Consider the following 13283-nt stretch of genomic DNA (forward strand, 5'->3'; position numbering starts at 1 on the left):
ATTCTTTATTTTAGGTGCAGTAGCTGGTTGTTGAAATGTGGTCTCTTTCTTATCTTTCTTTTGTGTCGCTTGTACCATTTCCATCGCTCTGAATCGTCCCTCTAAGTATGATGTGAGCTTGTTATAAGTGGGTAACTCTATAGAAGATCCAAGTGATTGCTCCCAAGCTTTGTGAGTTTCACTATCTAACTTGGATACCACAATATGCACGATAATCGAATCCCAAGTAGTTATGTCAATCTTCAAATTCGTTAGACTACTGAGACACTGATTTGTGGTATCAAGAAGATCCTTGAGGCCTTTAGAGCATTCGTATGTGAGTTTCTTCTGATTGAGCAGGCGATTCAGTATGGTATTAGCTATCACTCTATCATTGCTGTAGCGGCAGACTAAGGCGTTCCAAGCCTTCCCATAATTGGCAGCTGTGAGTTTGAAATGACGGACGACTTGTTCGGCTTCACCCTTCAAGCTTGACCCCAAATAATGATGCTTGTGTATGTCACTCAGACCCGGCTCATTGTGTACCATAGAGATAAACAAATCCTTGAAGTGCATCCATTCTTGGTAATCACCGGAAAACGAAGGGAGGTTTATCGGTGGGAGTTTACTCTTTGTGACAACTTGAGGTTGAGATGCATGAGGCACTTGAGGTGAGGCACCTTCTTGAATTGTGACAGATTCCGTCAGTTCCAATAAACTAGTCTTGAACTCCATATAGAAATCTTCGACATCATTATAGAGCGCTTTTAGTTCCTTTTTCTCTTCAACGTTTACTGAAGACTTCAGAATTTCTCGGTGTTCAGTAAGGAATTGATTCCAATACTCTTCTAGCGACTCTATGCGTATTTTCAAGTAACTTGCTGTGTAACGCGTTGACGAAGTTTTCTTGTGATTAGTGAGAAGTCTTTTAATCTGACTAAAAAGTTCTTCTTGTGATGCTATGTTAGCCATTATTCTTTAAAATTTGCTAAGTGAATGACTAGTCTATTTTTATTCTAAGTTTATTTTTGAACACAATTTTTCAAAGTAATTTTTCCACCGAAATTACGCTATGTCCAAGAATCCACAAAATCGACTAAGTCCAAATTTAAGCAAATTATTCTAAGTGTTTTTTCAGCGGTTTTTTTTCTAAGTCCTAAATTCACTCGAAATTGCACTATGTCTTTTTTTACGCGAAATATTCACGCGAAGTGTTTGTTACCGCGAAAATTAACTAAGTCTTTGATACTTCACATTTATTTCCACTGTCACTGTACTCACGATTATCCTATGTTCCGAAGGACCAATGACCTATGGATGTTGAATGTAGTAATGTTTAGTTTTTAGAGTTGCCTAATTTCACAATAGATGTCGCTGTTATATCGGCTGCTTCGCGCTGTTAAGATTTTTCCACAGCCCCGTATATAGTAAATTTGGTTTCGGAATAAATGAGTATTAAGTTGTCAAGTGAAGTGTTTCATTACAAAAAGTAGGAAGTGCAGTGCAGTATAGTGAGTGAACACTAATGATAATATGACAATTACATTATGACTTTCAATAATTATGTCAAACAAAGGGACCCCGATATTCATTCGTGAATGCCAAGCATGAGTCGGTTTGCGTTTTTTTAAACGGGAGTCCGCTTTCGATACTCAATTCGTATTATCATGAATGCTAAAAGACATAACAACACACATAACATAAACATTTTTTTTTTTACTAGCCCATTATGGTGTCCCACTGCTGGGCAAAGGCCTCTCCCCTTGTCTTCCACGACTCCCGATATAGTGCCTCCTCCGGCCAGTTGTTGAGAAAGGTGTCTAGGTCGTCCCGTCATACATATATATACCTATATATAACATTAAACATATATTTAATAATTAGATAATTTTTACGACCCCAACAGGCTGGACTGACTCGCGCAGCTCTGCATGCGGCGGCACCAGCTCACCTTACGCTACTTCAGGGAGATAGTATTAAGTCAGTAAGTAACCTGTTTGTAATTTTGTACCTGCCATAAACTTGAAATCTGTTACATTTTATTTACCGGTTTTTAATATCGTTAACTCCCCGTCACGGTTTTTTTAAGGTTCCGTACCCAAAGGGTAAAAACGGGACCCTATTACTAAGACTCCACTGTCCGTTTGTCCGTCTGTCTGTCTGTCACCAGGCTGTATCTCATGAACCGTGATAGCTAGACAGTTGAAATTTTCACAGAATATGTATTTCTGTTGCCGCTATAACAACAAATACTGAAAAGTACCCTCTGTGGGCGAGTCCGACTCGCACTTGGCCGAATTTCTCTAAAGATCTTTCTAATCCACCTAACAAAAGCTTTCTCTGTATATCGTTTGATATATACCAGTTGGTGAAGGAAAACATCTTGAAGACACCGGACTAATCCTGCCCGCGCAGCATGGTTCCTCTATCACTAAGTGCGTCACTTTCGCACTCACATACTTGTTAGAACGTGACAGGCATGGTGATAAGCGTACCGTGCTACGACCCCTGATAAGGCCTTTTCTCCTATGGGTTGGAATGTCAGTCACATTCATGTAAACTAGAGTCTGTGCGGAAATAAGAGTCGTTGGAATGTATGGGACGCAAGACATTCCACGACTCTTCTCTTTCCGAACAGACTCTATTTGTGTCATTTCTTGGTATTAAGTTGCCTGAACTATACTAGATCATATTTTCTCAGTCTCATTTGTCAAAAGGTGATAATATGTATACACTAGAGGCGGCCTCTCGAAGAAAATGTTTCCGCACCTCAAAGAAGTGCATGCACTTCTTTGCTACCGGCTAGCTGCGCGTATTCTTTAGCTTAGTGACAGACGTCAAACGCACAAAATGGCGGACACCTCGCGGACCAAGGGCCTGACACTCTTTGATAGTGAAAGATAGTCTTATTGCGATTCCTATAAGAGGAAAGAGAAAATAGTGCCATGCTTTGTCCTTATCACCGACCGGGTTTTTTTTCATGGTCGGGTTATGGCAGCATAGGTAGGAGGCGATGGCGAAATACCGAAATATATAAGAGTGAAAGAGAAAAAGGATTATGCTGCTATACATTAACCTGTCAATACATGAATATGTCTTTCTCTTACTCCTGGTCGCTCGGTTTCATGTCTATAACTACTATACTATGTCTATGTCGTGGACACAATTTGTTATCGACAGCTTATCTATACATATATGTCAGTGCATTTGTCAAAAGGTGGTAAATTCGAAACAAGTACGTGCGAAAATTCGGTCTCCCATGGTCATTTCCGCATTTCAAAGTTTCGCATCTTGTTTTACCGACTTTGGTAAATTATGATATTTTTTTTACAGGTAGACCAAGACTCTCTAATAGCCATCCACACCCACTCCCTAGACTCCACGATCACCCTCCCCTGGCCCCCAGTCCCCGTGTACATGGAGCTGGACAAGCGGTTCCTAGGGGACCGGGTGACGTCATACGGCGGCTTCCTCAGGTTCAGGGTGGAGGAGGAGGGGGGGGAGGGCCTGGATGAGGAGACGATAAGGAGGTTCCCGCTCGTCAGGGTGTATGGGAGGGATGTAGTGCTGGATTATTATGAGGTAAGTTTAGAGGTTACCCATAGAAAAAAAAGTAATTATTCCCCCTTATTCATAAAACTTTACGGGTCTGATTTTTTAATTTATGTTTTATCCCTTTCTTGCAAATATATAAGTCAAAATGACAGATAAAGACAAACGATTCATAGCTAATTCAGGCCAGTAACGCGTTTATTAATAACGCCATAAGTGTTTAGGTAACTGATGCATAATAAGAGGCCTCGAAACACCAGTGCCATTGCCACGAGAGGGGTTTTATCGAGATTTTTTTTATATTAAAATGTTGGCATAATACCCGTCGTATGTTTCCTTTACAAATAAAATAAAAATCTGTGCCGTAATGTTGTATGAATATCCATCAATATAAAATACAAAAAATACACTACGGCAATCAGTAAGAATTTAGTGTTGTCGTTTTCCCCTGGATTCTTAATTTACCTTTGCTTTTTACATTAACGATATTTCACACAATTTGTGTTTTTTTCAGCGCACTCCTCCAATCAACAACACACACGGTATCCGCCTACACGAATCACTATGGCGGGTGCGCGCACGCAACGATCTACAAGCAACCCGTGCTGCCCTCATGCTTGGGCTGAGGAAGGTCGAACGGATACTAGTTAGAGTCACCACTAGGGCGCCTAAACACGATGACAATGTTCATGCATTGTGAGTATTTTAATATTTTATTTCTACAAATAATAATAAATCATTTTTTTTTTATAATAAATCATTTTTTTCGAGTAACTGTTACAGACTCATAGCTTGTGTTAATAATTACTTACATAGAGTAACTTATACTAGAGCGGTACTGTCATAGTAAATTTTGTAACCCCAGTAAATTCACTGCCATCTGTCGACACACTTTAAAACTAAAAATGAAGATTTATAAAAATACGTTAGAATGTATTTAAATATAGATAAATGATTTTTTTTTATTTGCATTAATTATTTTTATGATTTTGACCCATGTTCTTTCACTGATATGCGTTAAAATTGTTAAATAACAAACGAAACCGTCAACGCCATCTATACGACTGTAGGCCAAAACTAGTAGCGCCCTCTGAACGAGAATCAAATTTTCTTGATTTTCGAGGCACGTTTTTTCCTTAGACTGTATCCATCTATTACGGAGTTATATCTATCTTTGGTACTTATAACTATGTTAATGCTTACATCTACCACTATATATACAGAATAATTATTATCATACATTTAACATTACAATAAATACATAAAAATAATATTGAGATAAACTTAGTTATGTTTCTAGAAGTACATACCCAAGTAGCTTACCTATATACATAATAAGTACTTCTAGAAACATGCATGTCCTCACATCACAAATCAAGCAAGCAAGACCTACTGAAGCTGGATTCTGTCATCGAATTTAAACTTGTTGTGAGATATTCTAACATTAAATAATTTCACGGTTTAGACTCATTTGTTTTAGTCACTCGCGCGACATGTTTCGGAGAGCCTAGGTCTCCTTTCTCAAGCACTAATAGTGCGAGCAGCGTTCACGACGGCCGTGTTTCGCGTACTGCCGCGCGCCGAGAAAGTCGGTTGGGGAGGTCTTGCGCTCTCGTTGTAGGCGGGCATAGTGGTGTGTTTGGGTTTGGGTCACCTAACACTTGTAGCGACACACAGCACGAACTCACTATGTCCACTACACTGTCACAACACTCACTGGCATTCTGCTGAGGAATCACAGGCTTCCATGCTGGCGGCACTGGATTATGTCTACGTAATTTTGTTAATATGGGGAATATTGACCTTGAATGACATCACACTCGTTTAGTTTTCCGCCTAATTCTCTTAAAAGTAGCAATTGTGAATGGAAATACAACTGAAAATCAACCTGTAGAAAGAGAAAGAAAAATTCCAACGGGAGGTCATGTTTTGCCCTTCAAAATAATATGTAGATTAAATATCCAGCTTTTGCTTTGACATTATTTTCAAAACTTGTTAGGTTACCATATTTATATCCGAAATTTTAGTTAAAGCTCCCTCCCTCCTAATTATAAAATTTTCTTTTCCAGACTCCTCAACGTGTCTCTAGACACAGCGATCCCCGGCTTCAGCCGCTCCGAGCCCGCGCTGGGCGTGGAACTCTGCTCCTGTCCCACTGGATACTCCGCGCCATCCTGTCACGAGCCCGCCATCGGCTTCTGGATGCCTCCTGTTAAAGTTCATCTTGATAGCGTTGCTGGAACTATTGTTATAAGATTGGAAGGAGATGCGAGGCCTTGTGACTGCAATGGAAGAGCTGTTAGCTGTGATCCTGATACTGGACATTGCGTGGTACCTTTTTTTTTTACCTAGGGGAAATCCGTTAGGGATCCCACCCGGAGAAACCGAGTGGGTATGTCCGACTCACACGGACTAAAACCTCTGGGGTGTTCCGACGCTCGCTTTTGGGCGGGGTTACGGGAACAACTTTGCAGACCTCCGAGGACATTGCGTGGTACCTAAGTCATCTTTAGAACAAGTTTTGGAATTCACTAATTAGAAAATTCGCTCTTGAAATTTAGGATTATCTTAGTCTAGTACCACCTCGTTCAGTGCACCTAGATAGTGTGGCTGGGACGATTGTTATAAGACAAGAGGAAGATGCGAAGCCTTTTGACTGTATTGGAAGAGGATCGTGATTTGGACAGAAAACTCCTTCATATATTACAAATGAATAGTCCACTATAGCAGCGGTCGGTAACCTTTTAGCAGCCAAGGGCCTCATATTAGTTTACGAAGTACGCTGATTTTTTACTTTATCAGACATTGTCGTTTGTCAATATTACATACAAAATAGCCAGGGAGGCTCGCGGTCCGCCTGTTGCCGACCGCTGCTCTGTAGGAATGGAATATTCTGTCCCGCAATATCGTAATCAGGAAATTAATATCGAGTAAAAATAAATTCACTGGCAGATTAGACTAGGGCACTCTGTAGCTCTTATTTAACTAAGGGCCACTTGCACCATTCACTAACCCGGGGTGAACCGGTTAAACCTGGTTACTAGTACAATTTGACAAAGGGTTAACGATTTAACCGGTTAACTCCGGGTTAGTGGGATGGTGCAAGTGGCGCTTAGTAACATGTGTTATATTCTAGAACTGTACCTACGGAACCGGTGGCCCGCGCTGCGAGCGCTGCGCCGAGGGTCACCACGGAGCCGCGGACGCCCCCGGCGGCTGCCAAGCTTGCCCCTGCCCCTCCAGGGCCAGAAACTTTGCTTCCGCCTGCGCCATGCAGGGGGGAAGGCTGCAGTGCTTGTGTAAACCTGGTGAGATATTTTTGCACACTTTACTTACTAAGTATAGGGAGAAAACTGTACAGTTCTGTACAAGAGCAATCTTATGTAATAGGGTATTCCACACATTTTTATTAATGGTATCAGTCGATCAGGTTTGTTTTGAGGATCAAATCTCTTCATGGGACCCATTGTCTTAAAGCAATACAAAATTTAACAAATGATGATCAAAGTCTAGCCGCATTTGACTGACGAAACGCTTCTTACAAATTGGCATTACATCGTGACGTCAGCAGCATGTAACGTCGCTATTGCTTAGAAGCCGTGGAAAACAAGGAAATTGCGATTTTGTCGGTGAAATATTGCGTTAATGTATATTGTTGCTATACAATATATTTTTTTAATAAAATGTAAGGAATCGAATGGTACCACTATTTTTTCTCTACTTGGAAGTTAAAAAAATTTGAAGTCTTGTATTTATTTATTATTCTCATATATTTTTTAAGTTTGCAATTTATCACAATAATAGTAATGTATTGTGATAAATTGCTCATTTTCTATTTAACTAAATTTAGTTATAAAATTCAACAACCCTATTGTTTTCAGGCTACGCCGGCACTGACTGCGAGCTATGTGCCGCCTCCTACTACCGCTTACTCGACGGCGCCTGCGCGCCCTGCGCGTGCGACGTTGCCGGCTCGCTGTCCCCCCAGTGTGACGGGCGCGGAAGATGCAGGTGTCGCGATTACGCGACCGGCGATAAGTGTGATAGGTGCAGAGGACCGAAGCTGTGGATGGATGGCGGCGGATGCAGGCGTAAGTGCTTTATAATTATTATAATCTACCCAATGCCTATGACGTTGTATTCTCCCTAATGTGACGAATGTGTGATGTGTGCAGATAATGCCGCTTCGTAATTATGCGACTATTGATAAATGTGATTAAAAGGACCGAGCTTATGGATGGAGGAGGTCAAGCCAAATCTCAACAATCAATCATCAAGTCAATGGGGGAGTTTTCGACAAATATCACGTTTCTGGCAAACAAAATGTCAAAATGTGAGAAAATCCGATTAATTTATAGTCAAAAGTATCAAAGCTCATATTATGTTTGTAAAACTTTTTTTTCCTCTCACTAGCTCGGAAAGCCGTCTTTTATGCTTTAAAACAAGCGGGGAAAACGCATTTTATCCACTAGTGGGGAAAGTAATTTGACCTTGGATGGAGCGTGTTTAAGTAGGTTGACAGATAACAAAACGTAAAACGCTCATAATAATGGTTTGTTCGATATTAATTATCATTAAATAAATGGTTTGAGAATCTAATAAAAAATACCAGATTTAGCTTTATTTAATGATTCTAAGTCATAAACCTTAAAATTCCATAATAAACGTTTGTTTTTTAATAATTATGTTAAATATAATTCTGAACGCACAAGTTAAGTCGATGCAATGTCAAAACGCATCATTGACATTTCATACGTCAGAAATGTCAACATTGTCAACAAAAATTTTACTTAAAAACTTCTCACGTAAAAGTACAGAATTTCCAGAGTTTTTTGTTATAATATCGTAAAAAAAATAGTGATTCCAGTTGATGAAGATGATCTAACGCCCGTGGATGTTGCACTTTCCTCGCTATAGTGAGGGGAAAAGTTTTGTGTTACACACGGGTGCAAATGTATTTTACTTCTCGTGTGTTAAAACACTAGCTACGCTCAGGATTCTATAGTTGAACCACGAGCGAAGCGACTTCAACTATAGAATCCTTTCGCTTGCTCGTGTTTCAATTCCACACTCGCGGGTAAAATACAACTTTGCACCCTTGTATAACAAATAACTATTTTCAGCTTGCGATGGGTGCACAACCACCCTCCTCGACTCAATCGACCACCTCGCCGCCTCGCTCCGCAGCGCCGACCTCGCCGAGCTCGGCCGCGTTCCTCGACCGCACCCCGCCGTCCGCGAGTACTCGCACAACACCTCACTACTCCGCAACTCTTTGTACCAGTTCGTTAACACCCTGGACCATTCTAAAAACTTTGAAAACGATGTTAGTAACTTGGAAGCTTCCGAGCATAGGATATTTACTGATTTACACGCTTTAAAAGAAGATGCGGAAACAAAAGAGGACTCGGCGAAATCTTTAAGCTTAGAAAGCATGAGTGGATTAGAAGAAGTGCTAAAGCAAAGGCAGAAATTGGGAGAACAGGTAGCGGTTTTGGACGACTTTGCGAGGGGAGAGAGACATTTGGGTGCGCATAGAGCGATTAAGGAGGCGAGACATTTGTTGAGGAATATTAAGGATGTGAGGTTGAATGATTACATTTCTGGAGCTAATGATGTTTATGATGCGGTGAGTAACTTTTTTTTCTTTAACTTTATCGCCTAGAGTACTGTCGTTTATTAAACAAAGGTTTTTTTTCTCTTAAAGATAAAAATGAGTTTAAAAAATAATTATAATATATTTTGTTACCAGGTTAGAATGCTCTACCATTATTGTCTTCAAAGTCAAAAATATAACGTTCGGTTCGAACTGAATCTGGCCTTCGATGTCTGCATGTTCTTATTTTTATTAACTTAGTGGCATCAATAAACCAAACATTTTTAGGGTTCCGTACCCAAAGGGTAAAAACGGGACCCTATTACTAAGACTTCGCTGTCTGTCTGTCTGTCTGTCTGTCTGTCTGTCTGTCTGTCTGTCACCAGGCTGTATCTCATGAACCGTGATAGCTAGACAGTTGAAATTTTCACAGATAATGTATTTCTGTGCCGCTATAACAACAAATACTAAAAAGTACGGAACCCTCGGTGCGCGAGTCCGACTCGCACTTGGCCGGTTTTTTTTATTTTAACTTTAATAACTATTTGAATTTAATAAAATAACCATTCCAAAATCTAAAGTTAAACTTTACAGAAAGTATTTATAACAAAAGAAATATAGCAACTTGTTTAGACGATATACCTATTGATTTTCTATAAAAACTCATTTATTTTTTGTATTTCCAGGCGAACGTGCAATCTACCGCGGTGCAAGAGCTAAACTACAGTATAGACGATGCGTATGCGCGTCTCCGCGGCCTACAGAATACTTTCGAGAGTTGGCATGAGAAGGCTGAAGACCTACCACGACTGGTCGATGCCGTTTGGATGGCTGGAGACAAGGTATAATTTAAATTAATTTTTAACAAGCAGAAACGTCTGCGATCGATGCTATTAAGCTTAGAATAAATTTAAAAGTGAAAAAATTACTGCCTTGGGTGAGACTTGAACTCCAGAGGCCGTGAGTTCAAGTCTCACCCAAGGCAGTAATTTTTCCACTTTTAAATTTATTCTAAGCTTAATAGCATCGATCGCAGACGTTTCTTCTTGTTAAAAATTAATATAGAATGGGTAGCACATCGTAACTGGTGAATTTCCAATATGACTTGGAACTCCGGTGGCCGTTTAAGAAGTGTAACACTTACGGTAGATGTCGCTAGGGTCCCCTAGACCCATATAGTGGGAAGATTTGCTGACTATGGATGAGGTCTTGGTGGCTCAGTTGGCAGAGCGCTGGAGTATCTATCCAGAGGCCGTGAGTTCAAGTCTCACCCAAGGCAGTAATTTTTCCACTTTTAAAGGTATAATTTACTTTAAAGTTTTGAATGATTCACGGTTAGTTTCACTAGACTTATATTGACCGAGATATAGACCGTGATTACCTTTTGTATTATTTATGAGCTCCCGATATTTCGACGCAGTTACATGCATCATGTGGAAGTGTGAATGCGACTGACGGTAACGTTGAAAGCAAACGCAGCCGACGCGCAAGAATGAGAGTAGACCGAGCGCTGTCTACATAACTTTGACACCCACCCGCTATCTTCAGTCACCCGTGAACTCATAAATAATACAAAAGGTAATCACGGTCTATATCTCGGTCAATATAAGTCTAATTTACTTTTGTTAATCTATCCCATAGCCAGCGCCACTGTCGTACCGTACCTACTTACTTGTTTTGAAGCCGTGAAAGCCGAACACAATCTTCCAGTCTAAATTACTGCAAGTGTCCTTATTTTTAGGACAGTTCAATCTTTGAATGGCCCGCAAGTTTTTATCAGGCGATGATTAGGCACTGTGGGAGACTGCCCTTAAATCTAAGGGATAATAACCTCAATTTATCTACCACATTGAAGGAACAACACCTAAATAATGCCCATGCGCAGTGCCGGCCCGAGTCCATGATCAGGGTAGAGCGAAATCGGGTTTTGGCGCCCTTCGTTGAAGCTTAATTTTACCCAAAAGCAAAACGAACCGTATTTTGGGCCCGCGTCACACTCGCGACTTTTAAAACTTTTTTTTTCTCCTTTGCCATTTTGGCGCCCCCCTTGCCATCCGGCGCCTAGAGCGGCCGCTATACTCGCTCTACCCTAGATCCGGCCCTGCCCATGCGCATGTGGTACAGACTGCATTTTAAACTTGGTATGAGAAAGCTTCATATTAGTTGAGTAGGAGCTCTATAGGTATAGATAAAAGTATGCGAATATATAACAAAACTTCCGTGAGACATAGACATATTAAATATATTAATAACGGGTCACTCACGTGTTTTAAGTCGAAAACGCTCGACATGTTTCACTCCGTACCGAGGAGCGTCATCAGGAGCTTGCGTCGACGGTGACATGTCGAGCGTTTTCGACTTAAAACACGTGAGTGACCCGTTATTAATATATTTAATATGCGAATATAGTTTATGAGATTCTTAAGGTGGTTCGATTTTCATACAAAATTCAATCGACTTTAATTAAGTCACTACACACTATTACGACATAAATATTTTTGCATTTATCTACTTTCGAATATTAGTTTGCGCTAAATTAATAGAAAAACTTTTGTTTCATAAAACATACTTTTAAGTATATAGATACCAAGACTGTTCCACAAAAAAATAAAATCTGAAAATTTGCGAAAGTGACGCCATCTAGTGGGGTTTAAGCTTTGAGTATCGAAGTCGAATAATTACAGTGTAGTTTTTTTTATGTATTGAAGGTCGCGGCCATGGAGAAGGAGGTTAGGCCCAGAATGGCGGCCGCTAGGGACACTGGACTGCGATGCAGACTTATTTTAGAGGTAAGAGTAATATTAAGTTACAGATTTACTATGTATATATAATGTTACATATTCATTATTATTCATAATGACGGCTTAATCGGGTAAAATAAGTTTACCTCCGACGTTTCGAGGACGGCGTTGTCCCCGTGGTCGTGGTCATGGTCTCCGAGACCACGGACCACGGGGACAACGCCGTCCTCGAAACGTCGGAGGTAAATTTAAAACTTATTTTACGCGATCAAGTCCCGTCGTTGTGAATAATAATGAATAAAAATCGTGAATGTTTAAATCAGTGTAATGTTACATATTAATTGAAGTTTTTAGTGATTGCTTCTCTTATTCCATAAAATTCTTTAATTATTCTGCTAATCTGTTAAACAGCTAAGTTTCTTAATATGTATTATTTGTTTATATACCCTTCAATACGACAATGCCCGAATCGTGAATGTCACTGTGCAATTTCGAACTAATTTCTAAACTTCAATATCAGTTTTCAGCACGTTTGAGTCACACAGAATCCCTTACTACGCTCAATCTTTAATTCTACCTCTACAGGACGTGTTATCTCTCTCCAACCACACATTCGTTGACGACGCCGGCTCTGCATTACTCCGCGCACGCTCTCTCCTTCTCTCTCTGCCCGCCTTAGCTGCAGAGTTGGACTCGCTCACTCCCGCGGCGGAGGAGAAGGAAGGCATTCTGTACAATTTGACGCCGACGTATAGGCAGAAGTATTTGGACGCGGTGGAGACGCATGTGAAGGAGCTCGGGGCGAAAGCGAGAGAGTATAAGAGGTACGAACCAAAATTACCTGGGTACTCTAAATAACATTACCGTTTTCTATTTTTAGGGTTCCGTACCTCAAAAGGATAAAACGGAACCCTTATAGGATCACTCGTGCGTCTCTCTGTCTGTCCGTCGTAGCCTATGTTCTCCGAAACTACTGGACCAATAAAGTTGAAATTTGGTACGCATATGTAAGTTTGTGACCCAAAGACGGACATGTAACGTAAATAAATTAATTTTAAACAATGGGGCCACTTTTAGCGGAACTACGTCTGTATGGAGAACCGAGCTTGTCGGAGACCCTTAACAAACAATAATTATAAGCAAACTGAAATAAATATCATATACGAAGGAAAAAATGACCAAAGCCTCCAGTGTCCAGAGCTGGAATCGAACCAGCGTACCCCGTTTACCGGACAGGTGCCTGAACCGCTCGGCTATCCGGTCACGGTGGCATGGGTCGAAATTTCCAAGTATATGACAATTCCCGAAGGCTTGTGGCGCCCCCTGGCCATCTCTAAGGTAGAACAGTATGGTTCGACCTTCTAACTGAATCAACTCGGGTGATTACGGGCTAGCGAAGAGAGATGGCGCTGCCA

The 13283-nt window shown here is 40.7% G+C and overlaps 1 protein-coding gene across 1 annotated transcript in view; it reads left to right on the forward strand.

Annotated features, from left to right (window-relative positions):
• The window catches only part of LOC134740894 (laminin subunit alpha-2), a 313744-nt gene that overhangs the window by 271378 nt on the left and 29083 nt on the right, over positions 1–13283 (forward strand). Inside the window, exons 26-35 of the mRNA XM_063673547.1 lie at positions 1886–1963; positions 3313–3561; positions 4046–4227; positions 5601–5862; positions 6668–6839; positions 7413–7622; positions 8655–9160; positions 9814–9969; positions 11836–11916; positions 12454–12713. Of these exons, the coding sequence (XP_063529617.1) occupies positions 1886–1963; positions 3313–3561; positions 4046–4227; positions 5601–5862; positions 6668–6839; positions 7413–7622; positions 8655–9160; positions 9814–9969; positions 11836–11916; positions 12454–12713 (2156 nt within the window). The remainder of the gene's footprint in view (positions 1–1885; positions 1964–3312; positions 3562–4045; positions 4228–5600; positions 5863–6667; positions 6840–7412; positions 7623–8654; positions 9161–9813; positions 9970–11835; positions 11917–12453; positions 12714–13283) is intronic.

The sequence above is a fragment of the Cydia strobilella genome, chromosome 4 (assembly GCF_947568885.1).
Source record: "Cydia strobilella chromosome 4, ilCydStro3.1, whole genome shotgun sequence".
Lineage (NCBI taxonomy): Eukaryota > Metazoa > Arthropoda > Insecta > Lepidoptera > Tortricidae > Cydia > Cydia strobilella.